Source organism: Linepithema humile, chromosome 3 (genome assembly GCF_040581485.1).
Source record: "Linepithema humile isolate Giens D197 chromosome 3, Lhum_UNIL_v1.0, whole genome shotgun sequence".
NCBI classification, from domain to species: Eukaryota; Metazoa; Arthropoda; class Insecta; order Hymenoptera; family Formicidae; genus Linepithema; species Linepithema humile.
In genome coordinates, this window is record NC_090130.1 from 29,121,089 (window position 1) to 29,148,222 (window position 27,134).

The 27,134-nt window shown below is 31.3% G+C and overlaps 5 protein-coding genes and 2 long non-coding RNA genes across 16 annotated transcripts; 4 read left to right on the forward strand and 3 right to left on the reverse strand.

Moving 5' to 3' along the window:
* The first annotated feature begins 260 nt into the window (after positions 1–260).
* LOC105668064 (uncharacterized) lies at positions 261–6,364 on the forward strand. 4 transcript variants are annotated; one of them, XR_010889159.1, is made up of 5 exons: positions 261–1,465; positions 1,564–1,811; positions 5,377–5,502; positions 5,569–5,707; positions 5,786–6,364. It is a non-coding gene; the product is annotated as an uncharacterized lncRNA (long non-coding RNA). The 4 variants fall into 4 exon arrangements; XR_010889160.1 differs by having other exon boundaries at positions 274–1,682; XR_001100026.2 differs by having other exon boundaries at positions 275–1,811.
* LOC105668069 (uncharacterized) lies at positions 5,539–7,197 on the reverse strand. Its single transcript, XR_001100028.2, has 3 exons — positions 7,058–7,197; positions 6,672–6,783; positions 5,539–5,674 (listed from the first exon to the last, which is right to left on the reverse strand). It is a non-coding gene; the product is annotated as an uncharacterized lncRNA (long non-coding RNA).
* Positions 7,198–9,487: 2,290 nt separating this feature from the next.
* Positions 9,488–11,495, forward strand: LOC105668068 (NADH-cytochrome b5 reductase-like). 2 transcript variants are annotated; one of them, XM_067351436.1, is made up of 4 exons: positions 9,488–10,345; positions 10,582–10,816; positions 10,876–11,087; positions 11,260–11,495. In XM_067351436.1, the coding sequence occupies exons 1-4, from the start codon at positions 10,075–10,077 to the stop codon at positions 11,268–11,270; spliced, it is 729 nt and encodes a 242-aa protein (XP_067207537.1). In that variant the 5' UTR covers positions 9,488–10,074; the 3' UTR covers positions 11,271–11,495. The 2 variants fall into 2 exon arrangements, with proteins under 2 accessions (XP_067207537.1, XP_012215667.1); XM_012360244.2 differs by having other exon boundaries at positions 9,523–10,345; positions 11,280–11,495.
* Positions 10,529–13,744, reverse strand: LOC105668065 (E3 ubiquitin-protein ligase Fancl). 3 transcript variants are annotated; one of them, XM_012360240.2, is made up of 9 exons: positions 13,669–13,744; positions 13,430–13,506; positions 12,918–13,301; positions 12,738–12,839; positions 12,409–12,656; positions 12,052–12,244; positions 11,765–11,974; positions 11,523–11,617; positions 10,529–11,014 (listed from the first exon to the last, which is right to left on the reverse strand). In XM_012360240.2, coding segments are annotated over exons 3-9 (1,233 nt in total). In that variant the 5' UTR covers positions 13,430–13,506; positions 13,669–13,744; the 3' UTR covers positions 10,529–11,013. The 3 variants fall into 3 exon arrangements, with proteins under 3 accessions (XP_012215663.2, XP_067207527.1, XP_067207526.1); XM_067351426.1 differs by having other exon boundaries at positions 12,091–12,244; positions 13,430–13,742; XM_067351425.1 differs by having other exon boundaries at positions 13,430–13,737.
* A 555-nt stretch (positions 13,745–14,299) lies between these two features.
* Pex13 (peroxin 13) lies at positions 14,300–19,509 on the forward strand. Of its 3 annotated transcripts, none has more exons than XM_067351429.1 (6): positions 14,300–14,580; positions 14,968–15,246; positions 15,317–15,564; positions 15,647–15,841; positions 16,006–16,161; positions 19,388–19,509. In XM_067351429.1, the coding sequence occupies exons 1-6, from the start codon at positions 14,516–14,518 to the stop codon at positions 19,471–19,473; spliced, it is 1,029 nt and encodes a 342-aa protein (XP_067207530.1). In that variant the 5' UTR covers positions 14,300–14,515; the 3' UTR covers positions 19,474–19,509. The 3 variants fall into 3 exon arrangements, with proteins under 3 accessions (XP_067207530.1, XP_067207529.1, XP_012215665.1); XM_067351428.1 differs by lacking the exon at positions 19,388–19,509 and adding an exon at positions 16,460–17,842 and having other exon boundaries at positions 14,358–14,580; positions 16,006–16,371; XM_012360242.2 differs by lacking the exon at positions 19,388–19,509 and having other exon boundaries at positions 14,359–14,580; positions 16,006–17,842.
* On the reverse strand, positions 18,892–22,316 carry TfIIA-L (transcription factor IIA L). 2 transcript variants are annotated; one of them, XM_012360245.2, is made up of 7 exons: positions 22,146–22,316; positions 21,397–21,607; positions 20,886–21,203; positions 20,549–20,757; positions 20,310–20,462; positions 20,148–20,237; positions 18,892–20,062 (listed from the first exon to the last, which is right to left on the reverse strand). In XM_012360245.2, exons 1-7 carry the CDS (start codon positions 22,167–22,169, stop codon positions 19,955–19,957), a joined length of 1,113 nt encoding a protein of 370 aa, XP_012215668.1. In that variant the 5' UTR covers positions 22,170–22,316; the 3' UTR covers positions 18,892–19,954. The 2 variants fall into 2 exon arrangements, with proteins under 2 accessions (XP_012215668.1, XP_012215669.1); XM_012360246.2 differs by having other exon boundaries at positions 20,886–21,167; positions 22,146–22,315.
* Positions 22,317–22,735: 419 nt separating this feature from the next.
* On the forward strand, positions 22,736–25,979 carry LOC105668071 (dolichyldiphosphatase 1-like). The gene is made up of 6 exons (XM_012360247.2): positions 22,736–22,881; positions 22,939–23,081; positions 24,855–24,955; positions 25,029–25,207; positions 25,284–25,505; positions 25,612–25,979. The coding sequence occupies exons 2-6, from the start codon at positions 22,976–22,978 to the stop codon at positions 25,742–25,744; spliced, it is 741 nt and encodes a 246-aa protein (XP_012215670.2). The 5' UTR covers positions 22,736–22,881; positions 22,939–22,975; the 3' UTR covers positions 25,745–25,979.
* Positions 25,980–27,134: the final 1,155 nt, after the last annotated feature.

The window sequence follows — 27,134 nt, forward strand, 5'->3', positions numbered from 1 at the left end:
CTAGATTTGTGGTCCCAACGGACATACGTCCGTTTCTTGTGACTGATAGTTTTAGACCCGCCGTCGTGATCTCGCGACGGCGATTTTATATACGTGAAACTGCACTTGATTGCAGTTTTAACGATCTAACTTGCTGACGAAATTCGATCGTTCGTCAGCATTGTTGCGTAAAAAGTGAATTAGGTTTTAATTTTCGCTGCGCGATTTATCCGGTATCTCGCATGAGCCGGAAACTGAATATTAGATATCTTAATCTGATATGCAATAGATATCTTCTTATATTTTATTAATATATATATATTTTATTATTAATAATTGGTTGTGGCTCTTTGGACCCACAACACTGTGAGTATCATGCCGTGCGCTGTTACGTGCCGCAACTTATAGTTTCTTATATTACTCTTTTTATTCGAACCTTTGAACCTTTTTTATCTTTACTCCTTCTTGATCCTAAACACATGACCCTTCGATGACTGCAATAAACATAAACGCTGTCCCTATGCCTAACGCATATTTTCCTTTTGACAAAACCGCTTCCTTCCAATAAACATTCCGCCGCTACGATTTTCCTACAGCACCTTAAACGAAGATCATTCTCGCCAGTTCAGTTCTCGATCAAAGCTCAAACCAGCAACACCGAATAAAGACTTTTTCCACAAACGTGTCCCGACTTATTCTAAATAATCTATTACGTAGCTATACGCTCGTAACAGCGCGCACAGTGCTATCATCACGCTGCCCTCATGACGTGATGGAGACATGCGTGAGGGCGCAATGAGTCGCATTACGCAGTCACGTTGTGAGCATCACGCCGTGCGCGCACGATGCTATCATTATTTAAACTTATTATGCATGTATATGAGGTAATACTGTTTAAAGTTACCGCTTTGAAAAGCATGATTCGAAGATTATTACAAGGCGTTCCTGCATTTTACCTACCTCGCATTCGCGACGGTAGGGGGCTTCACAGTAGTATGCCCTCTTCTTTCGCGACGATAGTCGTCGGTGTCTTTCAGAAACAACGGGTTTTGATACGAAGCAAAACGTGCATCTCTATACTCTTTCTTAAGGATTGACGGACTGACGAGTCCCTGATTCAGGAATCTCATTCGATTCATACGCTCGTATCAAGTAAGAAGGGCTTCTTTCTAAGAGCATACTGCGGAAGCCATTTTCTCTTGTTGCAACGTGCTGCTACGCAGCAAGACTCTCGTGAGTAAAACCCGCGACACACGGTACTATTTTCTCTGCTGGATTGCTTACGTGCGCCTGTGCTGGCAATTTTGCTATTCTGGAAATTGTGTGTCTACTGGTCACGCTACCGACTGATATGCTGGATTTCCATGATAAAACAAGTGCTATTTTTCTTGCGTGGTTCTGTGCTGGCTCATTGCAAGAGCCAATCATGACACAACCTCATTAGTTAGGTTAAGTTAAGTTACGTGAAAGTATTCTCTTGGTTGGTGTTAGTATTGTTATACATTAACAAATATGATGTCCATAGCAAATTGCAAAGCAAAAATTAAAAATAATGCAATTGCATTTTTTTATGTTGCACTGCAGTGGCAATGGCATGCTCCATATTTACTTCAGTTTGCTTAGCCAGTACGGAAGCCCGCATCGTCTGAAGCCAAGCCAACAATATGGCCAGTAGCACTGCCAGCACTGCTGTCTACACGATAGTAAGTACGCACATCTAGTTAGCAATCCAGCAGAGAAAATAGTGCCGTGTGCCGCGGGTTTAACTCTCGTGCTGCTACGCAGCAAGGATCTTTTGAGGATCACAAGTGCTGTTACGCAGCAAGGCTCTCGTGAGTATCACACGTGCTGTTACGCAGCAACACTCTCGTGAGTTTCACACGTGCTGCTACGCAGCGAAAACTCGAGTGAGAATCAAAAGTGCTTCTACGGAGCTGATTTCTCGCTTCTCTCAAAATTGCTCGTCTGAGGATCTGGGTGTTTCTCGTTCTGCAAAAATAAGTTTGCAGAACGGATCTTACAGACATTCTCTGGTACTAGAAATAAATATGTAATCGTTACACGATTACATCGACTTCTTTGTCTCGATTTAAGAGTTTCTCTCTATTCTTTAAGAGTTGATTTGTTTATGAAATTTTACAGAATAAATCCATTTCTTTTCTTTTTTTAGTTTGTAAAGACCTTTATAAAGTGAAAAGTTGATTATAATATATTTAACCTTTAATTAATTTTTCTTATTTGTTGTAAGCAAAAATAAATTTAAAAAAAAAATAATAATAATAATATATATATACTGTTGCGCCCGCGAACGGTCTTTCCGTCACAAACGGCGTGCACGAAAGAAAGAACACTTCTTAGAACACAATAGAAACTTTATTTCACTCAACCACTGAAGGGTAAAACACAGAACAAGCTCGTTTAAATGGTACACCGCTGAGCTAGCAGAAACACGTCCGCACTTTTCTGCAGCTCCCGAAAATCTAACATCTGTCTCCTTGTTTACATTCTCTTAGCAACAACTTGTTTATTTACAATATCCTAGTAACTGTTAAACATTTACTATTTCTTAGCAACTATCCTCTTTTATTAACTCCGCAAATCAATATATCGATCGCGGTTCTATCAGCTGTCAAACGCGATATCGGGCGACGAAAATCAAAACGGCGAGGACGCAACAATACCTATATATATATATATATATATATAATAAAATATATATATAAATATATATATATATATATATATATATATGGGGCATTCTTTCTCAACTTTACACCCATGCTGTCCATTTTCTATTTGATCTAAAAATTTTTGAAAAAATCTTAAAATTTACAGAAAAATGTAAGCTTTACAATGGCGCGTGGCAAAATTATCAAATTCAATTGGATCTTAAAATTTCAGAAAACCAAAAAAAAATAATAAAAACGGTAATTATTCAAGTGTAGCGATTATTTATTCGACGTTTTTCTCTTCCAATTAACACTTTCGAGTACTCTGTTTATCTGTGCACTGTCACATGAGTCTAAACTAAAATGGCGGATCCAATATGGCCGCCAAAAATTTAAAAAATTTAAGAAATTAACTGATTTTTATAAAACTTGGTATCAAGGGGTTTTTCGGGTTACTGTATACGAGTCTAAAGTTATCTTCCGAAAATACAAAATGGCGGATCCAATATGGCCACCAAAACATTTTGAAAATTTTTAGAAATTAACGAATTTTTATAATACTTGGTATCAGGGACTTTTTCGGGTTGCTAATAACGAATCTGAAGTCACATTTCGAAAATTTAAAATGGCGGATCTAATATGGCAACTAAGAATTTAAAAAATTTTTTAAAGTAAAGGAGTTTTATAAAATTTGAACAGAGAGTTTTACGGCCAGCTAAATACAAATCTTAAGTCGGATTTCGAAAACTGAAATGTCAGATCTAATATGAAAACCAAAAATATTGAAAATTTAGGAAATTGACAGATTTTTATAAAACTTGATACTAGAGATACCTCTGATTCTGATGTTGCCTGAGCTCTTACCCCCTACTTTTTGAAATCTTGATATGAAAAAGTCGAACTACTACCAGCATTGGAATATCTCTTAATCACCATTTCTTTGTTGATTGGGACGAAACAGCATGGGTGTAAAGTTGAGAAAGAATGCCCCATTAGTATACTGTCATATAATGACAAAGAGCACCAAAAGACAAAAAGATTTTTGAAAAAACGATTTGATGTAGCTCCACCAGTTCCAGAGATTCTGAGAAATCACTGGGCTTGTTCGTTTTAGCTACACTGGAGCTGCTCTGGGTCTGCTCTACACAGGATAATACAGGACAGATAAATAGTTTGTCCTGTATTATCTTGTTTAGAGCAGACCCAGAGCTGCCCCAGTGCAGCTAAAACGAACAAGCCCACTGTTTCATCCCAATCAACAAAGAAATGGTGATTAAGAGATATTCCAATGCTGGTAATAGTTCGACTTTTTTATATCAAGATTTCAAAAAGTAGGAGGTAAGAGCTCAGGCAACATCAGAATCAGAGGTATCTCTAGTATCAAGTTTTATAAAAATCTGTCAATTTCCTAAATTTTCAATATTTTTAGTCTTCATATTAAATATGACATTTTCAGTTTTTGAAATCCAACTTAAGATTTGTATTTAGCTGGCCGTAAAACTCTCTGTTCAAATTTTATAAAACTTCCTTACTTTAAAAAATTTTTTAAATTCTTAGTTGCCATATTAGATCCGCCATTTTAAATTTTCGAAATGCGACTTCAGATTCGTTATTAGCAACCCGAAAAAGTCCCTGATACCAAGTATTATAAAAATTTGTTAATTTCTAAAAATTTTCAAAATGTTTTGGTGGCCATATTGGATCCGCCATTTTGTATTTTTGGAAGATAACTTTAGACTCGTATACAGTAACCCGAAAAACCCCTTGATACCAAGTTTTATAAAAATCAGTTAATTTCTTAAATTTTTTAAATTTTTGGCGGCCATATTGGATCCGCCATTTTAGTTTAGACTCATGTGACAGTGCACAGATAAACAGAGTACTCGAAAGTGTTACTTGGAAGAAAAAAACGTCGAATGAATAATCGCTACACTTGAATAATTACCGTTTTTATTATTTTTTTTCGGTTTTCTGAAATTTTAAGTATGATCCAATTAAATTTGATAATTTTGCCACGCGCCATTGGAAAGCTTACATTTTTCTGTAAATTTTAAGATTTTTTCAAAAATTTTTAGATCAAATAGAAAATGGGCAGCATGGGTGTAAAGTTGAGAAAGAATGCCTCATATATATATATATATATAAATATATATATATATATATATATATATATATATATAATAAAATTAATTTAAAATTACATTACATCAACAAATTTTACAATAATCTTTAACTGTTAAATCTTAATTCATTATTTACAAATTAATATATATATATATAAAATCACATTTAATATTTAATTTATATCGCCTGCACGCGTGCGGCACTCACGCGTGCGAGCGATATGAGTCTCAAATTCGATGCATCTCTAATCCGCATTTGAGACTCATATGACCCGCACGCGTGAGGTCACACGTGCCACACATATGAGTCTCATATTAGGACGCATCTGTCTGGTCATATGCGCGCACGTCGTGCGGATTATCCGCACGACGTGCGCGCACCATGATAGCACTGTGCGGGCATTTTGTTATCTGGGTAGCTGTAGAGAGCAAGTTTATTTTTAGTTTTATTTTGAGTCTGTATTCTGAGTTCATTTTTTTTGCGCCAAAATAGTCTGAAATAAAATTATTTCTGTTAAAAAACTATGAAAAATATTATTATTATTATGATATTATCTATGTATATTTGGAATAACACACAACAAACTAACGTAAAGTAATTTTAGTTATCAGATAATCGATAAACAATGTGATGCACAATATGGTACACTGACTTGTGAGTGTCTACTATGGGAGGATCCTCACACTATTCTCATGTGTTTTAGAAATTCTATTAAAAAAATGGATATAAGGTAATAAATCTTATGTTAATATTAATTAGCCATTTAATTTATTTATATTCGCCACTGTGATTTCAGAACATCCGAATTTGTACGTACATGGGATTCTTCAAAATATTGCGCATCATCGTGTTTGTCATCAGATAATCGGTACACTTTTATGACGGGACATGATATTTGTGTCCTATGGGATCAGAGACAGAGTGTTGCCGTTCAAGTTTGTATTTTATTTTCAAATTTTTTGTACTTTGTATTTTATTAGTGAATTATTATTAACTATCTTAAAAATTTTTAGACGTATACTGTGGAACAAAGACTTGACAGAGAGATATATGCTTTAGAATTTGATAACGCTCATATATATGCTGCTACAGAGTATGGTCTTTTTGAATTGAATTTTACAGGAAGAGACCACTTTGACCACAAAGAAATAAAAAAACTTTTTGGCAATTTTTATTAAATAAAAGAAGTTGAATAAAATTTTTTTTGTATTATATTTTAAATATTTACATAAATTTAATGAACTCTATACAAATAGTGTGTTCGAAAATAGGTTTGGTTACTGCCAGTAAAAATAGTTCAGAGACAGAGTGTTCAGTTGGCAGCAGTGAAATTTACTGGTGCTGCGTTTCGTTTCTTCCAGCAATAAAGCCAGTAAAACAGCTGAAATGATTTTAAGTAATCCGAAAAATAATTTAAATTGAATATATATTCCGAATTTAAATCGATTTTTTGAATATAATACTGAATAAAAGAGAGTAAATCGAAGTTAAAAAATGTAGTCATCTTTTACATATGCAGCAACGTATTTTATATTTTAAAGATATATTTAACACTAAATAATATATAAAAATATATAAAATGTATAAAAATATGTAACATATGTTAAACTATTGTCCTTTCCAAAGAGTCATTTTTTTATTTATATGTCTAACGAAAGTATCATGCGCCTCACAAGTAATGTTCTTTCCTGCATATGAAAGTTTTACATGTAAATATAATTTTATTAATAATTTAATTAGTTGGTATTTGTGATTCTCTAGAAAATCTAAATCTCGAACGTGTGAATCAAAATTAGTAAAAAGGTTATTGATTATTAAATTACGCAAGACATCTGCCATCATTTTTTGGAATGCGTTTTTAGATTTTAAATTATCTTTTATTCTATAAAGATTAAAAACCTTTTCTATCCAAATAGTCAGTACGTATGAATCTTGTCTTGGATAACGTAGAAATCCGAAACTTTTCCGCTGAATGAAATCTGAATGTACTTCATCACATTCATTTAACAGTCTAAAACAAATATCGCATTTTAATACTTTTAAGATCTTTATTTCAACAAAACCTGCTATATAAAGAGCTGCATGATTTAGATTCGAATCTATCAATTCTAAAGGCACGTCTGCAAAATCTATTAATTTTTCGTCTATTTCGTTATAGGTGTTTTCATCAGCATTTATAATATAGTATCGTCATCGCATGGAAGTGAAATTTTTTTACTGGATGAGACCGTTAAAATACTGGTATTGTCAATTGGTATGCAGTTTGCTTGCGCTGAAGATTTTACCTCATTGCGATGCAACAATCGTTTGTACGACGCCGAAAAACTTGTCAAAAACACTCGTCAACGCAACACAGTTTTGCTGAATTTTGCTAAGAGACACTGTGAGATTTAGGCTATGTTCGCTTTAGTTCTTGGGTAATGGCTATGGTGGCGCTGTTCCAATGTTACTTACAGCAAAATTTCGGGACTAGCAGTCCCACGGACTAAGGAATAGAGCAGCGCTCGGAATTAGTTGCACATTTCGGGCCGATTTCCGAGACAACGCCTCCTGTTCCACCACTACCGCTCGGCCGCTGGCGGCCGAGCCGCCGATAGCTCTGGCTCAGGAGCGTTTTATATTAGAAATAGGCTGGATTGTTTAGGCATCTTTCGGGAAATCGTAACATTTTCTTCACTACATAAATAATGTTTATTTTTATTAATACATAATATATATATATTTAATTATTAATGAAAATAAACATTATTTATGTAGCAAAGAAAATATTACTATTTTCTGAGAGGTGCCTCAACAACCCAGCCTATTTCTTATATAAAACGCTCCTGCGCCAGAGCTATCGGCGGCTCGGCCGCCAGCGGCCGAGCGGTAGTGGGGGAACAGGAGGCGTCGTCTCGGGAATCGGCCCGAAATGTGCAACTAATTCCGAGCGCTGGAATAGAGGGACGGAGCACAAGCTGTACCGGGGGAGCACGTTTGCGGCGGGGGGGGGGGGGGGGCGCCATATTCGTTTAGTAATCACCACACATAGAACTCACTATTTGCGTATGTGTGAGAAATGACAGTCAAATCCTGTGCACAATAAACAAAATAGGAAATAGAAATAGGAATAGTTATTAAATATTAGAAATAAGAAATTGGAATTATTTATTTTAAAAATAAAAAGAATAGAAAAAATTAATGCATGAATTAAGAAATAAGAATTGGAACTAATTAATATATTTTATTCTCTTGTTAGATGTAAAATAATTTCTCTTTTTAATATTAAATGTTTATTACTATTTCTAATATTTTGTCTACTGTATGCAGAGCCTCAGAGTAATAAAAGTTAAAGTATTTTATAAAATTTATAGTACAACAATAATAAAACCGCCTAACCTCTTTACGCTTGTCACTCGTTAGGTCTAGTGGCACCACTACACGAGTGTAACCATGGGTGTTTACGATAATTCAAGTTCGAGTTAGTTTTACTAGGGCCGAAAAATGAGATAGACATAACCATCTAGAACCTTTATGATTCATGACAACTCAACGCTGTCTTGTATTGCTTGAGTTAAATTCATTGAATTTATTGAGTTTATTGAGCAAATTTTATTGTAATAGAAAAATGTCATTTATTATTATTATTAATTATATTATTATTAATTTATTAAAGAGGTATACCAACATACATACCAACATTATTTGTTTCTTCATAGACTGATTTGCAGTTGACATTTTTCTATTACAATAAAATTTGCTCAATAAACTCAACAAATTCAATGAATTTAACTCAAGCAATACAAGACAGCGTCGAGTTGTCATAAATCATAAAGATTCTAGATGGTTATGTCTATCTCATTTTTCGGTCCTAATGAAACTAACTCGAACTTGAATTATCGTAAACACCCTATATTTATTTTCTAGTAGATATCGAACATAGAATGTCACGTTACATACATGTTAATACATGTTTTATTCTGTGTTTGACATCCAATGAAAAAGATAGAATAGAAATATATACTTGCGTTAATTTGTACCGTTAAATGAAATGTACTCAAAGGCAGGGCAAAATATGGAAGCTGATAAATTATAAATTTTTTTTAGAAATATTCCGTTAAATAGAATACAGAAAAATGTACCTTATTACAACACATACTCGCATACATATACATTTAAAAATTCTATAAAAAATATATAATAATTACAAATATTGAATTTATTACATTTCATACATAATAAATATAAAAACCGCTTATGAAATATAAATTGTAATTATAACATATTATTGGCAAAAATAATTTTCATAATAATTATTATTATAACGCTTGCAGCTATACAGCTATCGAACATTATTACATCAGATTCCGTAATCTTAAAAATCCCGGTTAATAATTTTTTTTTTTTTTTTTTTTTTTTAATAATTTTCTAAGAAATGTTTTAAAAATGTGAATAAATAAAAAATTTTTTCTCAGAATTTTTCATAAAAAAAAATTATGAAAAATTCTTAAAATTTTCTAGGAAATTATGAGATGTTTTTTCACCAGGGTGTCAAGGCATATCGAGTCGGCGTGTTCCGACTCTACATATTTTTACATCATGACTGGTTATGAACATAACGGCAATGCTGTTTTAGCTATTTCAAAGCAACTGGGACAATTGATTGATATTATAAATATTAACCTTTATTTGTCAATTGCTCCAGTTGCTTTGAAACAGTCAAAACAGCTTTGCCGCTGTGTTCATAACCATAGTCATGATGTAAAAATATATAGAGCCGGAACACACCGACTCGATATGTCTTGACACCCGTGCAACTTCATATGTCAAGGCATTTGTGTGACCTGTAGCAGGATTCTGTAACCTTAACGATGTCGTTATGGTATCGTTGCGCAGGTTTTTTGTATCATGTAATAGCTGCGCAACGATACCATAACGACATCGTTAACATTACAGAATCCCGTTACTGGTGTACTCGTATTTCGGAAAGCTATTACAGGAGAGACAAGGATCTATTTATTCTTGTTCTTAGTTCTTAGTTTCTCCGCATGAGGCCCCCAAAATCAATTCGAACTCGGGCCGTCACTCCTGTCGAGCCTTAAGGGGTTTTCTTCCTGAATATGTTGATACAAGATAAAATAAAATTAAGATATTTTCCAGTACAAATGGACAAAATGTCTGAATAAAAATAAATTATGCAATAAATAATATAAATTTGTATGTTTTATTTATTTATGTGTATGAAAAGCAAAGTTAGGTTAACTTGTATTTTAATTTTTTGTATAGAGGAAAGATTCTATTAAAAACATAATATATCTACAAAATGAGTTTGCACAATGATCACAATGATTATAACAATGAAGATGATGGGCCCAAAATGCCATTGGAAGAAGATTGTTGTGGTAGTGGTTGTACTCCATGTGTTTTTGATGTTTACAAAATATTGCTAAAAGAATGGGAAAGCAGGAAGATACAAGATGTGAAAGTAAAAACGTCCAGCAACTTGTTATCTCTTCTATCTTATAAAACATTTATTATCAAAGATATATCTGAAACATCAGAAGATTATTTTTTAGTACATTTGGAATATCCAGGTATTGGTATTATAGATACATATGTATGCATACACGCACGTGTATATCAAATCAGTAGCAAATATTATATAATAAACTAACATATTTCAACAATAACATATTTCATAAAAATAAAAACTATCATACTGCTAAATCTTCATTCACAACAAATACATCAGTTCTATTAAAAATTTCCTCACTAAGAACAATCAATACATTATATATATTTAAAAAAAATACTTTTGCATATTACATAGAACACAAAATAAAAAAAGATGTTAGTTTGCATTTTATACCTGGACAATATGTTATGCTGCATGCAAAATGCAAGTCCCGGCCATATACACCAATTGTCTGGACAAACAAGGATTTAGTTTTGTTAGTGAAATTATACAACCAAGGTGAATTTAGTTCGTATCTGAAAGAAGCATCAGTTGGGAGTACAATTGACATTAGAGGTCCATATGGGAATTTTAAATATGAAAACAACAGGTGTGTAAGATCCACGGCGTAAAAATTGGTTTGCAAGATTTAACACATCATTATGATAGTTTCCAACAGATCGTCATGTTTAGTATTGGCTCAGGAATAGCAGCACTTTATCCTATTGCTAAAGCAATTGTCGACGACGAAACAGAATTAACGAGGGTGTATCTTGTTGCGGGATTTCAATCTGTAGCACATGTGCCTCTGAAAAAAGAATTGAGACATTTAGTGGATTTTTGGAATTTTAAATGTACTCTACAGCTGTCACAGTTAAATGGTATGTCATAATAGAATATAACACACAGCAATAAAATTAGATTCTCAAAATTATTGCACTTTTTACAAAGTGCAAACTTTTACAACTTCATAGTTAACATTAATCTTTTTTAATCACTTATAATCAATTAAAATCTAGATAATTTGTAAACTATACGTAATTGAAGACAAAGACTTTAAATGATTGTTTCAGACAAGATAAGTAGTTTTCATGGTTTTAATATAAAAGCTGGTCGCTTAAACAAATCACTTGTTGCTGATTATCTTCAATCTAATAGCACAGAAACAACATTAATTTTAATATGTGGAACTTCAGAGTTTAATCAATCTATGAGAGAATGGCTTCAGGAAATGAATTATAGACATGTACATATATTTGAATAAAATATGAATGCTTTAAAAGAGATAATTGTGTAAATCAATATTTTATCTTTACCATTCAATGAAGCAGGAAATGTTTTCCTTGCAGTGTGGACATGCGCCATGGATATGGTTAAACACAACTTGATTTCTAGCATTTGTTTGCAACCACTGTTGTAAAAAAATTTTAATTATTTAATATTTTATTTAATAACAATTTACGAAATGTGCATATGAATATTTTTTCAAATACATAATTGCAATATTAGTTACAAACTGTTTTGTTATGTATTATATATATATATTATGATTACACACCTTTGACAAACATGTTGAGTGGAAATGCTTCATGCATTTTTTATTATTGCATATTTTATTTGGTAATTCATCGGCAGAGAAACATATACCACATTCATGACTGCCAATAATGGCTTTCTTATCTTCCAAATTTTCCTGTGGCTCGGGAAATTCATACATATTTAATAGCATTCTTAGATTTTCTAATATGCTACGATCTTTATTCCAATTCTGTAAAACGTACATCAATGTGAGTTAAATAAAGTGCATTCTGTTATATTCCATGATATACACAGATATATACATACATGCATATTATCAGACACATAGTTTATTTGTTTTTTTACTTCATTGTCACTGCCGAAGAATTTAATTACTGGCAAAGCAGTGGGATGTAATAGATCTTGGATTGTAATTGTCACAGATATAGACTGCGACAAGTGGATACGCCTGTACATGTGGCTCTTATTTGGTTCCAATGGATCAATTACCCAACAATTTCTAGTAAAAAATAAAATATTTTGCATTAAAATGCTTAAGTATTACAACTAACATTTTGATAATTTCTTCAACAGTAAAATAATTAAATAATATATTGTTTTTTAAAAAATTGTTAAAAATAAAAAAATATTATAGTTTCTAATAACTGTAATAAAGTTATTTACTCATCAATTTCTTTTAACTGCTTCCATGCATTTTCCAATAATTCCACTTGCCATTTAAACTTAACCATTGTAATACTCAAATTAGTTATATTTTTTTCAAAGCCTTCAAATATTGAAACATTGGGCAAATCAGAAGATATAACTTTCCATGGAACTTCAATACTGTTACATCTTTGCAGTTTAAGAGATATACCTCTTAAGGATAATGTAATCATATTTAAGTTATGATTACATGTTAATTGTACATCCTTTAACAACACAGACATTTTATTTATAATAATGCTAAACTTAAGAATTTACGAAAGAATACATTTTATAAATTAACTTACAGATGAATTCTGAAGAGCTGTTTTCAAATCTTTGAGAAAATTACTTGTAGCATCAAGATCAATCATACAAAGTTTACTATCTGCTTTATGCATGTATTCACCCTTTTTGTAAATGTTTGCAATTATAATTATATTATAATAAAGTTAAAGAAAAAGATCAAATTAACATTCTATACTTACAATAAGTGATTGTAATTGTCTTAAGAATAAAGGAACCGTTTGTGTAGAATTCATTAATAATGCTTTCACTTTTTGTCTAAATTCTATGTTTCGCAGAAAAGCTATTTGTTTGCCAAATCTAATTTGTACATTACGAAATGATGGATAATTTGGCAGAATTAGTTTCAATTTTACTCTGGAGCATTGAATATCATGTGGCTCACAAGATGCATGTGAGATAAGTAGAAAGCCTTGCCAAGTGATAGGCGAGTCTGATACTAATATCATTTCTGGATGCCATTTCAAAAAAAATTCATTATTATTACAGGTACGTTTCATAGCCATTATTAACAGTTTGTTATATATTGCACTCTTTACAATTATATATAAAAATATGATCAGCATCTGAAAGATTAGTTATAGTCATAGTTGTTTCATCAGTATAGATTAGCTTATAGTTATAAACTATAATATAAATTAAAATATTTTCTCATAATAAATATCAAGAAAATAAAATAAAAAATAAAACTCACAAATAATCATGTAATGTTGAAAAACATCTGACCATTGGGTGACAGTGCTCTTCTTTGTAGAGGAATTGTAGAGGACTCTTTACAAGAGAAATTGACATTAAAAATGCTATTGTTTGGTGAATACAAGAAAAAATCAAACAAAAATTAAATTTATCCGTTACATGTTACAAACACTTGTTGCTTGTAAAAAAAGAGATGTATATGTATTCACATAACTTTAAAAAAATAAAGAAACTTACGAAATGTAAAGAAAATGCGATCAAAACGAAATATCGTACGTCAGAAATCGAACCCAATATGAATCCAGCATTTGACTATGAAAATATGGACCGCTAGAACCAACTTCACATTGATAGCCAAGATCTGTGGCGACACTGTGTGGCAACGGGGCTGGGAATAACTAATCCATACAATAGTGTGCGTGTCAAAGGTGCGTGGTATTTAGTGCATATCGACTTGAATCTTTGACAATTATTTAAATATATAAAAATGGTGTTATATTGTTTTGTGGAAGGCTGCGAATCAAGAAAATATAAAAAAGGGGAAATAAATGACTTTAGCCTGCAGTTTTACGGGTTTAAAAGCCAATGTCCACAATGCTAGAAATTGGTCCGAGATCTCGGTCCGAGAAATGTATAACCAATCAACTTGCATTTTTTATGGAAAAACGGAAATTTTATTGGCTATATGTTTCTCGGACCGATTTCTAGCGTGGACATTGGCTTTAATCCTTGCATTCTTTTTACGTACTTTGAATTTCCCGCAATTTGCCACACGGGGCGGGGCCAAAATCTCGAAAAATATCGAAAGATGTTGGATACATGTCCTTATACACGGGTTAGATAGAAAAAGTGGGGGTAACTAGCAGTCCATATTTTCATAGTCAAAGGGTTGGGCAGCACTGTGCTATGGCATCACGGATGTCACTTCAGACGTGAGAGTATATTAGAGCGTATATTAGGTCGAGTGTACATTTCTCTGTCACTGTAAATTTATATAATTGGACTTTGAACAAACAACAGCAGGAAAAATATACCACGTCATTATATGCGTATTGATATTGTTAAAAACTGTGAGATTTGAGCCATGGCACCGGGAAGAAATAACATTAATAGCCATCAGTTGAGAAACTCTTCTAATATTACATCAAAGTAAGGTGACATTGGTTTTAACATCAATGTATATATTAACCAATTAACCAATCTTCGCATACATTCGTAGCATCATATTGAATTCGAAAAATATTCTTTGTTTGTTTTTTAATAATCTTTGCACTTGTAGATCTTATATGCTTAGTAACATATTCATTTTCAGTATCTACTAATCGTTATATTTAAGCATTATGAAAAAGAATGGAAAAATCAAGATGTATGCATTTAGGTGTTTCTAACAGATCTTTAATAAGCTGTTTTTAGCACTTTAATATGTTGTTTTTTTTTTGCTTTACAAAGCAATATCTAAATAATATTTCTATACATATAAATATATATATATATAATCAATAAATTATAACAATGAAATCTTAAATCTCTACTTAGCATGCCAGGATCAAGCTTGCCTTTTCAAGCTACTGAACCTCGTATAGCTGTTCCACCTCCCTTGCCACCTCGTCAACCAGTTCAAAATTATTCAGGATATAATGATTATAGATCATATGGTTCAGGCTACTATGGAAATTATGGAAACTATGGAAACTATGGATATTTAGGTGGCTATAGAGGATATGGTGGATATGGGAATTCCTTTGGGAATTATATGTCCTATTCTGGCAATAATTATGGACAAATTGGAGGACACAGTGGAGATGTGGAAAACAGGTATATTATGCAAAACACAATTACTTATAAATATCATTACAAATATGTTTTACATAATTATATATTACAGATTTCAACAGTATGCAGAGGAAAGCACAAGGTCGACTTTCCGCATAGTGGAAACTGTATTACATACATTTTCGTCCATCACGATGTTGTTGGAGTCAACATATTTTGCCTTAACAAATTCCTTTAGAGCAATCTTGAGTGTAGCAGATAATATCGGTAGATTGCGCTCAACAATTGGACAGCTATTTAGTACATTTGCTCTAATCCGATTCATGAAATGGATTTATAGAAAAATTTTATTGACGCTTGGTGAGTTTATTGCTCGGTCGAAACTTTTCACAATTTACATAATTTACATTATTTATTGTTCTTTATTGTCTTATTTCTTCAGGTCTTCAAACACAGAATGCTGTTGCTGAAGACTTGTGGCAACAATCAATGTCACAATTAACGAATGGAGAACAGATGATGCCGACAAATCAACGTATTTCTCCATGGATGAACGTTTTGCTTCTTGGCGTATTTGTTGCTATTCCATATTTAATTCACAAAATATCAAATAATATAAGGCAGGCTCAAATAAAAGGTAATTATATAAACTCTCTACAGTTGGAGAAAAATCAAATTATTTTGATCAAAATATAATTTGGTATATAATATTGTTCAAAATGCAACTATTTAATCTTTAAATCCAATCTGCTTTAACATTTTATACAAATATGAGAAATCTTGTATTATTGATTTTTGCAGTCAATGATCCCAAAGAATGGGTCAAATGTGAAGATCCTGTATGTGTAGCAACTGCGATGTATGATTTTGTAGCGGTTTCTAATGAGGAATTGAATTTGAAAGCTGGTCAAAAAATATTTTTGGCGCCGCGAACTCTACAATCTAAAAGCATACCAGGTTGGTGGATAGCTACGGACAATAGGAATGTCGGTTTAGTGCCTGCTAACTATGTGACTATAGTGGGACAATTGAAAAAGAAGTCAGAAATAGAAAACAGAAATACCACTGAATCTACCCTAATTCCAACTTCCATGCAAAATACTATTGCTTCTAATGAAGCGGTAATGACTGATGTAAAGACATTTGAACCTAGCACCAGCCAACAAAGTACTAATTTTTCTGAAAATAATATTAAAGATGATATGTTTTAGTCAAGACGTACTAAAACTTATTTAATCTAAATCTATTTGTTTAGATGATTAGAGAGGAAAAGGATGGGGGAAGGGAGAAAATGAGTGAGTAAGTGAATAAATGAATGAATGAATGAATAAATGAATGAATGAATGAATGAATGAATGAATGAATGAATGAATGAATGAATGAATGAATGAATGAATGAATGACTGACTGACTGACTGAATGGCTGAATGATGAATGAATGAGTGAGTGAGTGAGTGATATTATGTCAACTTTAAAAATATATGGCCTACTACATAAAAAATCTTCATAAAAAACGACTGATATTAAATTATATATATATATATATATAAAACAAATGCATTTACTGAATGTCAAATAAAATAATAACCCTTTTTCAATATAAAAATGTATTAGAGAAATTCATTCAAGTTTTTAATGGGAGTGCCTTTGTTGGAATTTATTAATTACTGTAAAATGAGAATGTCATGGGCTTCAAGTGCATTCAGTTTACAATAATAATATCTGTTTACATTTTAAGGACAGTCATATAAAATAGAGTTTTAAATATGCATATAAGGTTGAAATAAATTATTCTATATATTTCCTTTTGCATGTTTTTCTAATAAAAATAATAATAAATAATTTTTTTGTAAATAAATATTTATAGTATATTACCATTTCTGTTAATCTTTTCTAAAAAGGACTCAAAATATTCTTTGTATATTAATTAATAATAGTTCAGAATTCTTGCACTCCGACAACCGCGCTTCTTATTGTCTTCTATATTATTGTTTGTCTTTGAGGAACCACATTTTACAATATCACAATCTTGTATTATAAAACATTCGAGCACAGGGCAAAACAACTGCATTTATATGAAACTTGAATGTAAGATAAAAAGTAGTTAATTTTTTATTATACCAAATAACTAAAATACGGAATGGCTCGAAACTATACAGAATCTCTAAGCAGCCAAAGATATTTAATGCGAAATAAGTTTAACAATTGCAGGGTTTTGATAGATCTAAACTCTAATATATGCATAATTTTATTTGAAAATTGTATATTTAAATGTAATTTTTATTTTACATGTGGACTTGGTATAATAGAAGATTAAATTATTTTAATTAGTAAAGACTGCCACTAAACTCTCAAAGAATTCGCTTAAAATATTCTAAAGCATAGTTGCAGTTAATCGGAAATATTATTTATAATATATACAATTAGAATTTTGTACCATTTTCATCTTAATTATTATTTCTTTCTAGTTGCCTTTAGTTGTACGTACACTTTATAATGGGGATAAGAGAAACATTTGTAAAATGTGTGTGTGTATGTGTGCGCATATATATATATATATATATATATGGTAATATAAGCACATTTGTTCTTACAAATATGTAATTAGAATTGAAAATAATGAATTTATGAAATTTTACAGTGTTGATTTAATATTTTTCAACATCAAGAATATCTTTACATTGCTTTGAATAAAATTTGAAAAAATCGGTATGATAAAAATAAATAATTTTAGTTTGTTGATTCTTATTGCCTTTTTTACTCCATTAATATTTTGATAATTTTATGAGCTAAATGAAACGATGTGGCATACTTACATTTATAATTTATTAAGAGAAAACTGAGAGTTTAGTTCCTAGGAGAATACAGTGAAACAAAACATTTTACAATTAAATTATTTATGAGAGTGTACTTTTAAGAAATTGTATAAAATGAAATTTAGTTCATCAGAAATAATTATATGAAAACAGATATGCATTATCACGTATTGTGTAGATAGTTACATTTAACGTCAAATACGTGATATAAGTACTACAGGTTACTAAATACTTGTCATTCATGAAATTGTCATCCAAAAATTTTTAAACATGCTCCATCATGCACACGCATACAATACACCTATCTGTAAAGAATAGTTAAATATTTATTCAAATTCAGATATTGTGTACTTATTTCGTAGACAGTACATGTAATCATATTTTATAAGATATATTTTTTAACCGGAATTTTTATAAAATACATTCTTTTTTTTTAGTAAAGTTTGAAAATTAAGGGATTACTCAATTAACAATGTATATTTATGCATGTACACACAAAACAAAAGCATTTTGTTTATTTAAAACACTTTATCCAAATTTTTTAGAACGTATAAACATATTTGAAACATTCTTTGCAGAATGATATAATACACCATAAAAATTGCGCACTATTTTGGCATATTTGTAATCACATCATAAGTATATATTGTAGAAATTTATACATTGTTTTTTCTAATTACACATTAATCCTAATAACATAAGAAAATTTTTTAGTTATTTTTATTCATAAATTATAATTCAAGAGTGAGTTTCTCTTTATAAACATTTGCAATATTGATATTATTCAAACTTAGCATATGCCAAAAACTTGAGAACTCATGAATTTTATGTATTTAATTGGGGCAATTTGAATCATCTGAAAGTCAATAAATTTAATTTTTATAAGTTTATGTTAATTTGAAACATAATTACATCTCTCAATTATTGGATAAAAATCCATATACATAATATATTAATTGAAGAATTGAAGAATATCAAATTAAAAAAATTGTGAAACTGTGTGAGAAGGTTCAAAATCGAAAATTTTACAAAATATGCATGTATACATCACATAACATACAATTTTTCATGATCGACCGAAGTACTGGAATGCTCCAAAAATGTTTGCAAAAAATGAATTAAAAAAAGGTTATTTTTTCAAGATATTTGTGATCGACTGCAAAGTGTTTAACGACCGATCACGATCGACCATTTGCTAATCCCTGATTTATAGTATACAATCTTTGCAATTATAAATTATCATATTGTGATCCCTAAACAACTGGAATCACCGATCGAGATGACGAACATATCACACGTTTCCATCTTATGAAGGTTTGTTTATTTAATAAAACCAGCTAACTACCTTTATTATGATTCTTTTGCAGGAGAAATTTCGGCATCCGCAAGCATTTTCGGTAATATACGGCTCACAATAGGAAACTTGTATAATTTTCACATTATATATTTGTAATTTGCACTACATGAAAATATAATGTATTACACCTTCTATGGCTTATTTAACTTTTGGTTTTAAATTTTTCTCAGCAGAAAATTAATGAAGTAAAAATTGATACTAATATTCTAACAAGAATATGAGAAATTGTGAAAAAAAAACAAGAAAAATTTCGATTTTAGTGATCAATCTAGTAATGTCAGTAAAATCTGTAAAGGCAGCGTTTAAACGTTTAACGCATTTAAAAGATGTTTGTCGTCCATAGAAGGCTGAGGACGTAACACAAAATACAATCTTATATTTATGATAATTTTTGCCATTGTTCCCCTGTTTGCCAGTGCAGCACAATTGGTAGAAGAATCATTGCAGAGATGGGTCGTATCTCTTGTATTAACCATGATACGTGGTTTCATGTGAACACATTATCAAGTTGCCTTATACGCAGCGTCCCTGAGTCGAGCTTACTGTGGGCAACACGATATTCACATCGCACCTAGAATTACCATTCAGCGTCCCCATTTGCTTTTTGGAACACATAGTCTTTCCCACTTAGATTCATTATACCGTCCTTGAGATAAAACTTCCACTTATTTCGACTCCTTGTGATCTGGAAACAAAATATCGTACATATGTTTGACTTAGAGTAATTTTTTTGTGTAAAGATAAATATATGTATTAAGTTACTTGCACACCTTATCATACTGACAGACGACTACATTGTCTGTATCGAAGAGATCAGCGGGATCGTCATCCGTAACATCATCTTCGGAATTAAGAGGTTCCTGGAAGAAGCAATTTTTCCATAAAATTACGGTCACATTATTTATTTATAGGATTTATTTGCAAATATTAACCTCTTCGCGAGTTGCTGCTTCGTCGTTTTCTTCTTCCTCTCTATCGTCCAGATCTTCGTCATCCTCATCGTTATCTTCTTCCTCCTCTTCGTCATCGTCGTCGGTAGAGTCACCTACCCCTCCGTCCATTTGATTTATGTTATTTTGTTGTTGCTAAAAAGGCGAACAATGTTTATATTCTTTGTAATAATTATATTATTTTATGTATTGTTTTTTTCATATAGACTGAATTATTCTACTTGATTTTGAGGTGGCCTCTGTGTAACGATACTGTTTGTACTTTGTGTAACCACTTGAATAGGCTGATTCACTTGTAGCGGAGCTAACGTTGCTTGTCCTTGCAACGTAGAATTTACATGTTGTTGTAACAGGGTCGAAGCTAAATTTGCTGGAAGACCCATAGCGGCGGAAATTATTGGACCTGTTAAAATCGTTTGCAACTGATTTCCTGCAAAAAAATATATAATTTTTTTATTATTAAATTGCACAAATATAAAATAGAGCATTTATTTTTCACCACATCGCTTGTGGTGGTTTCGCTTGTTAAGCAATTTTCTAATGAAATATAATAAGTACCTTGAAGAGTGGACGCAGGAACTTGTATGCTTAAGATCCGCTGTGGTCCATCTGGAACCCCAGCTTGAGGAGGTAAAGTGATCTGTATGGGTACTTGTCGGTCGAGCACAGCTGCTGGAGCATTCACTACTTGTTGCACTGGTGTCGTTGAATGCTGCTGCTGCTGTACGGTCGTTCCTGTAGTACTTGTGTGTTGTTGAGGTTGCGATGTTTGTTGCTGCTGTGATTGTGCCTGTTGCTGCTGTTGCGGTTGCTGTGATTGTTGCTGAGATGTTTGTGATACTGAATTTCCAGCAGATGATTGTACAAAATGATTTCCTACATTAGTTATTGCAATATCAAATATATCTGTATATGTAAAACAATATAAGATGTTGAATTACTAAATATATATATTAATAAATATAAATTACTGTTCAAATATTCAACATCTTATATATTGTATAAATTGCATATTATAAATCTTAATTAAAAATTGTTTTTTAAAGTTTGGTTTTAAAAGAATATATACCTTTTGTGACAGATACAGTTTTATGCGTATTGATTGGAGGAACTTGAGGTTCTGGTGGATCTGGATTTAACTCTACAGCCTTGCTGGACATTAATTTTGCTTCCCATATTTGTTTAAGCTCTTGTAAAACCTGTTCGTCTACACCTTCATCTATAAACGATTCTCGTACTCCTGCTATTACATCTTCTATCACAGTATTATATAATTTTAACTGTAAAATAATATTTAATATCATAAGCATATTAAAGCCACACAGGATATCTAAATGCATTTTACTAATTACATTGATAAAAAATATAATATTATGCATAACTTCTATAAGTATGGAATTGCAAATGCAATCTTTTTAAGTTGAACATTGAAGATTGTAAGATTAGTAGAAAGAATTTCAATATTTCAACTAAATAATCCTTATATATATATCATAGTACAATAAAATTTAGTTTATTATTTAAGTACTAATAACGATAGTGACGTTAATGCTAAATGTTTACATGGTTGACAGTTTATTTGAATGTTTAAATCTCCAATTTGAAATTGGAGAATTGGGTTAGAATTTCCAATTTTAATAAGCAATTTTTAATATTTGAAGTGTCAACATATGAGAACGAATATCGACTCGATAATTGAAGACGGATTACGCGGTACTCAGTCGAACACTAGAAAAAGTGGAATTATTCGGAGAGAGTCAGGAGCAGTCTACCGTACACGATCATTTACGTATACATTTATGTCGCTCGTATACTCACTACGCTGGTCTGGCTGAGAGCCATCGTGACGTATGATCGAAAACAACAGTCGCTCGATTAAGAAAGCAACACCGGTGATCCAAACAATGATTCCTACGGTTTCAGAAGTCGCACCGCTGCATCGTCGCACCCTTTCTCTACTTATAACGGCGCTCACTTCGCCACGAATGATCGTCTCACTATCATTAAGCTCACGTATCACATAGTGCTCCGATAGGAGTCTGTTTTTTTGCGCATGCGTGACTATTGCGACAGGCATAGAACAACGCGTAGTCTACATATGGTTTAGAGATTGTAGGTTTGTCGCATCGCATGCCCCAACATGCTCCAATACGCTCCAATCTATAGTATCGTAACGTAATACTAGATATAATATTTCAATGTCCAATAAAAAAGTATTCTTTCTAGAGACTGTCTGGTATTATATTTTTGTCCTATAAATAAAATTTGTTATTGAGTATCGAACACACAAATTCTAAATTTCTAGGAAATAAATTTTCTTATTGCATGTCGTGCGTCGAATGGTGGATGCAGTATGAATCTTACATTATAACAATTTCTTATATTACCTTGTTATTTTATTATCTATGTAATTTTATATACACCATGGTTCACTTTCGTTACTTCGTGATTAGTGAGGTCAATGCAGGTCAGTGCCAGCCAGCGGTAAATGAATAGCATATAGTGAATAGTATTGGTTACCGGTAGTCACGATCGAATGGTCGGTGTAGTCTTGGTAAGTGTAGTTATAAAAGTTAAATGTTTTCTCGACTTATGTGTCCATTTATTATAGACTGTGCGAGACATGCCATTGAAAGGATTGTGATAACATGGCATTCGACGAGTCATTAGATGAGATCAAGTCCCACTTCACACATGTCGCCGAAAAACCCAAATTGGTTCCGTTATCTCTGACATTGGTGGAGTATTCGCAAGGTCGGTATACGGCATTTTCCATTATTTCTGTGAGATATGCGGAAATGCGAACATTGAGAAAATAAAGCTTTTGCTTGCATATTAAAAGAATTGTCCGATATTTTGTCGATACGATAGATAGATTAATAAAATGCCGCCTTTATGTCACTTGTTTTGCCGCTTCACACAGTACACACACATACAACACCTGCTGCTCTACTCACATGAATGTTGAGCTACAGTAGCACTCACAAGTATTTTGACACAAAGGTATTATTTCATATAACTTTATTTATATAATACAATTATAAATTTATTAAAAAATTGAGCAAAATAATTATCAATAACTTAAACATTTTATAACAAAAAAACGATAACATATAATTTTTTATAAGAGTATGCGACAAAAAACTAAAACAGTTTAAAAGTATTTTGACATAATATTGTCCTTAATTTACTTTTTAAGAGAAAATAAACTTTAATATCTAAACTAATATATTTTTAGTATTTTGTTGCATAACTATTTGCTTAAATTAGCTTGACATCTCTGTGGCATTGAATAAATTAATAATGTAATTAAGAGGAATTTTTTACTTCTCTTCGCTCAAGACTGTAAAAAGTTCGTCCTTGTTTGAAAATTTTCTATTTTTGACTCTTACAAATCCTATTCACATGTGTTCAATGGAATTCAAGTCTGGACTTTGACTAGGTCGTTCAAAAAACATTAATTTTATTCTTTACAAAAAATTCTTTGCCTTGCTGAAAAATCCAGTTTTGATACATGTTTTTTTGCATATGCCAGTATGTGTTTGAACAAAATTACTGATACATGAGCGATCCGTATTGCCCTCGATCTGTATTAATGGACCTTGTCCTTTGTGAGAAAAACATTCTTATATTATGACGTTTCCACCACCATATTTAATAGTGAGTACTTGATAGCAAATATTGTTCTTTTTATTTTTGAGACGATGCACATACTTTATTCCATCTGAAAAAAACAAGTTAAATTTACTCTCATCACTCCAAAGGATACTCGATCATTCTGCCTTCGTCTACATTTGATGATTTCTAGCAAATATCAATCGGGCCTTTCTGTTCTTTTTGGAAATAAGAGACTTTACTGGATCGTCGACCAAATAGACTTTGCTCCTTTAGACATTGTTTTACAGAAACATTAAGTTTTAAATCATACTTTGTATTTAAATCCTTTGTAATTTCTACAGCCGACTTTTGAGGATTTGCAACACTTAGTTTTTGGATAAGTTTATCCTCTCGGATTGTTGATTTTCGAGGTGATCCTGATCTCGATTTGTTGTTAAATCTTTTCTTTCCTTGTTAAGTTTACACCAGAGAAGCTGACGAGACACTCCGAAATCTCCAACGCTTATTTGCATTTGTCTCTCTTCTTGTGCACGAATTACGGCTTTTTTAAAGTCTATAAACTGATTACTTTGTTTACATTCGCTACCTTGACTTATTTATAACAAAAACAATCGTTGTCAAAATACTTATGAGCGCTAATGTATATACCAGTGATTACTAACAATAAGGCAGATTCACGACTCAAATTATACTTATACATAACAATGTTTATGCGATAAAGAGTTTGATAGATAATTTTTCAAGTTATTTTGAGCAAAGTTTTAAACATATATATGCTATTCAATTTGCTTATAAAATTATAATTTATGCTGTGAAAATTTATCTTCTCTTTTTAGAAAATATATATTATATCATAATAATGCTATCACTGTATAAATATATATAAATTTTATATATGTAAATTTTCAGGGGATCTCTTTGGAAAGTTTTTAGCTCTATTAAGTCTAGCACCCTTTGCCATTTTTACTGGTTTTATCACTTTAATAATCTTCAGAAGGGATTTACATACTGTAAGCAATTGTAATAATATTTTATATAACAGTTATAAGTTTATGATTCCGAAATATAGTATTTTTTTTACAGATCGCATTTTTTTCTGGAGTTCTTATTAATGATTGTATAAATTTGGTATTAAAATATACAATTTGCCAAGCACGACCAATAGAGAGAGATGGCCTGCATACTAAATATGGTATGCCATCTATGCATGCACAACATATGTGGTTCTTTGCTACATATGTAACATTTTTTATATACTTTAGGTAAACAAATTTCACATTATTATTTTGATAATTAAACTCCTCATTAACTCACAGAGTCTTTCTTTTTGCATTCCAGGTTAAATTATAGCTGTACGATATTTGAGAGATTTTGCCGGATAATAGTGGCGCTTGGATGCATTATTGCAGCTGTGTTGGTAACTTATGGCAGAGTGTATCTGTTATATCACTCAAATACCCAAGTATTCTGTGGTGCATTAATAGGAGTTGCGCTGGGAATAATATGGTTTTTTATCACACATACCATTTTGACGCCATTTTTTCCTATAGTAGTTTCATGGTAAGTATATAACAACAGAGATGTATTGTAATAATAATTCAATGGTCTAATAACGGATAATATCGTTTTTCTACGTTTTAATATCTAATCTTTATTTTTTTCTCAGGAAAACAGCTGAGTTTTTTCTGTTGCGTGACACAACGCTAATTCCTAACGTGTTATGGTTTGAATACACAAGTATCCGCACAGAAGCCCGGGCGCGCGCGCGAAAGTTATCAGCAATTGGTAGATCACATTGATGATCAATAATGGATAGTCAATGAGCCAATAGCAGATAATAAATGCCTTGACAATGAATTACTTGACATTAAATTAGCATTCCTTCAGTTGAGAGTTTGAGAATGAGTGCAAAAATGCGTCTGAAATATTTGAATCGAAATATTTGAATCTGTTGAGTTTCACTATTGTATGTCAAGTTTCAAAAGCATTTGTATGAACATAAAGATGATTATGAAATTATTGTTATCATCATCATCCAGCATTTTGTTATGATAATTATTATCATTATTATAAGCATTAGTATTAATATAATATTAAGCATTTTTATTCTAAAAACGACTGAATTAGTCATGTCAGAATTGTACAAATGTACACTATTTACAGCTGCTGGAAAATACTGATCTAAAAAAAGAAAGTAATAGTTATTTAATGCAATAGTTACGTCTGTTTTATTAAAAAACATGACATTGTTCAAGTTGGTTACCAAAATCTGATTTAAAGTCAAAATATTTATTTATGCTAATTTTAAAACATGATTTTATTCTTTTGAAGAATTTCTATTGAACATTGGTCAACAGTATATTTGTATTGATTTTCAAAGGGTATGTTAGCATATGTTAAATTCTTTTTGTGTGTTCCAGATATATTTAAGATTAAAATAAGACGCCCGCGTTTACAAACGGTGTTTGATTCGATCAAGATTGGAAATTGTCAGTGTAATCGGAAAAAGACAACAATTAGTAAGCAGCTGTGAAAACAAGGATCAAGCCTTTCAATGATGTTCACTTTATTCAGTGAATAGACCAGAATGATGTATGCAAAGCTTAAGTAGATTGTTATTAGAAATGTTTTGCAATAACTCATTCCGCTTTATTCACCAAAGTTTCATCCGAATATTTGTCCAGCACATATTCATATACATTGTACAAGGTATTAATTTTTTAAGAAACTATAAAAAAAGGATTATATAATGTAACAATATATTTAATTATAAGCAGCAATTTGAGTAGAATACAACAGAACATTATAAATAAAAATTAAATTCATAAAATTGTTAATTAAATTAGCAATTAATAAAATTGTAATATAGATGTACAATGTATTTTGACTACATGGATTCCATGTGTTGGCGCAAATTTTTCTTGAATATTATTGATTTGTTCTCATTTGTGAAAATACTTAAAGATTTATTCAAATGTTATATTCAATTTTGTTTCATTTTACAACATGAAAAAACTTATTAGTCGTGATTTTGTATAAAGATGTACGAATCAGAGCTTATAACGTACAACATTGTCTTTATAGCGTAAAGACAATGTTAATTATTAAATTCATGGTAATTATTAGTTAACAATAATTGCAGTGTTATATTAGTTTTTTTTCTACATTTTCTCTATATTTTTTTTCTAG

Excerpts from the sequence above, each read along its gene's own strand:
- LOC105668068 (XM_012360244.2), top strand. The coding sequence starts at position 10,075 with ATGAGTTTGCACAATGATCACAATGATTATAACAATGAAGATGATGGG. Across the intron at positions 10,346-10,581 it reads AGTACATTTGGAATATCCAG|AACACAAAATAAAAAAAGAT; the intron begins GTATTGGTATTA and ends CATATTACATAG. Across the intron at positions 10,817-10,875 it reads TTTAAATATGAAAACAACAG|TTTCCAACAGATCGTCATGT; the intron begins GTGTGTAAGATC and ends TCATTATGATAG.
- LOC105668065 (XM_012360240.2), bottom strand. The coding sequence starts at position 13,301 with ATGCTGATCATATTTTTATATATAATTGTAAAGAGTGCAATATATAAC. Across the intron at positions 12,840-12,917 it reads GACAATTACAATCACTTATT|GGTGAATACATGCATAAAGC; the intron begins GTAAGTATAGAA and ends ATTTACAAAAAG. Across the intron at positions 11,975-12,051 it reads ATGTGTCTGATAATATGCAT|AATTGGAATAAAGATCGTAG; the intron begins GTATGTATATAT and ends TACGTTTTACAG.
- Pex13 (XM_012360242.2), top strand. The coding sequence starts at position 14,516 with ATGGCACCGGGAAGAAATAACATTAATAGCCATCAGTTGAGAAACTCT. Across the intron at positions 14,581-14,967 it reads TCTTCTAATATTACATCAAA|CATGCCAGGATCAAGCTTGC; the intron begins GTAAGGTGACAT and ends ATCTCTACTTAG. Across the intron at positions 15,247-15,316 it reads AGTGGAGATGTGGAAAACAG|ATTTCAACAGTATGCAGAGG; the intron begins GTATATTATGCA and ends TATATATTACAG.
- TfIIA-L (XM_012360245.2), bottom strand. The coding sequence starts at position 22,169 with ATGGCTCTCAGCCAGACCAGCGTA. Across the intron at positions 21,204-21,396 it reads AACTGTATCTGTCACAAAAG|GAAATCATTTTGTACAATCA; the intron begins GTATATATTCTT and ends TAACTAATGTAG. Across the intron at positions 20,758-20,885 it reads TCCTGCGTCCACTCTTCAAG|GAAATCAGTTGCAAACGATT; the intron begins GTACTTATTATA and ends ATTTTTTTGCAG.
- LOC105668071 (XM_012360247.2), top strand. The coding sequence starts at position 22,976 with ATGGCATTCGACGAGTCATTAGATGAGATCAAGTCCCACTTCACACAT. Across the intron at positions 25,208-25,283 it reads ACATTTTTTATATACTTTAG|GTTAAATTATAGCTGTACGA; the intron begins GTAAACAAATTT and ends TTTGCATTCCAG. Across the intron at positions 25,506-25,611 it reads TTTCCTATAGTAGTTTCATG|GAAAACAGCTGAGTTTTTTC; the intron begins GTAAGTATATAA and ends TTTTTTTCTCAG.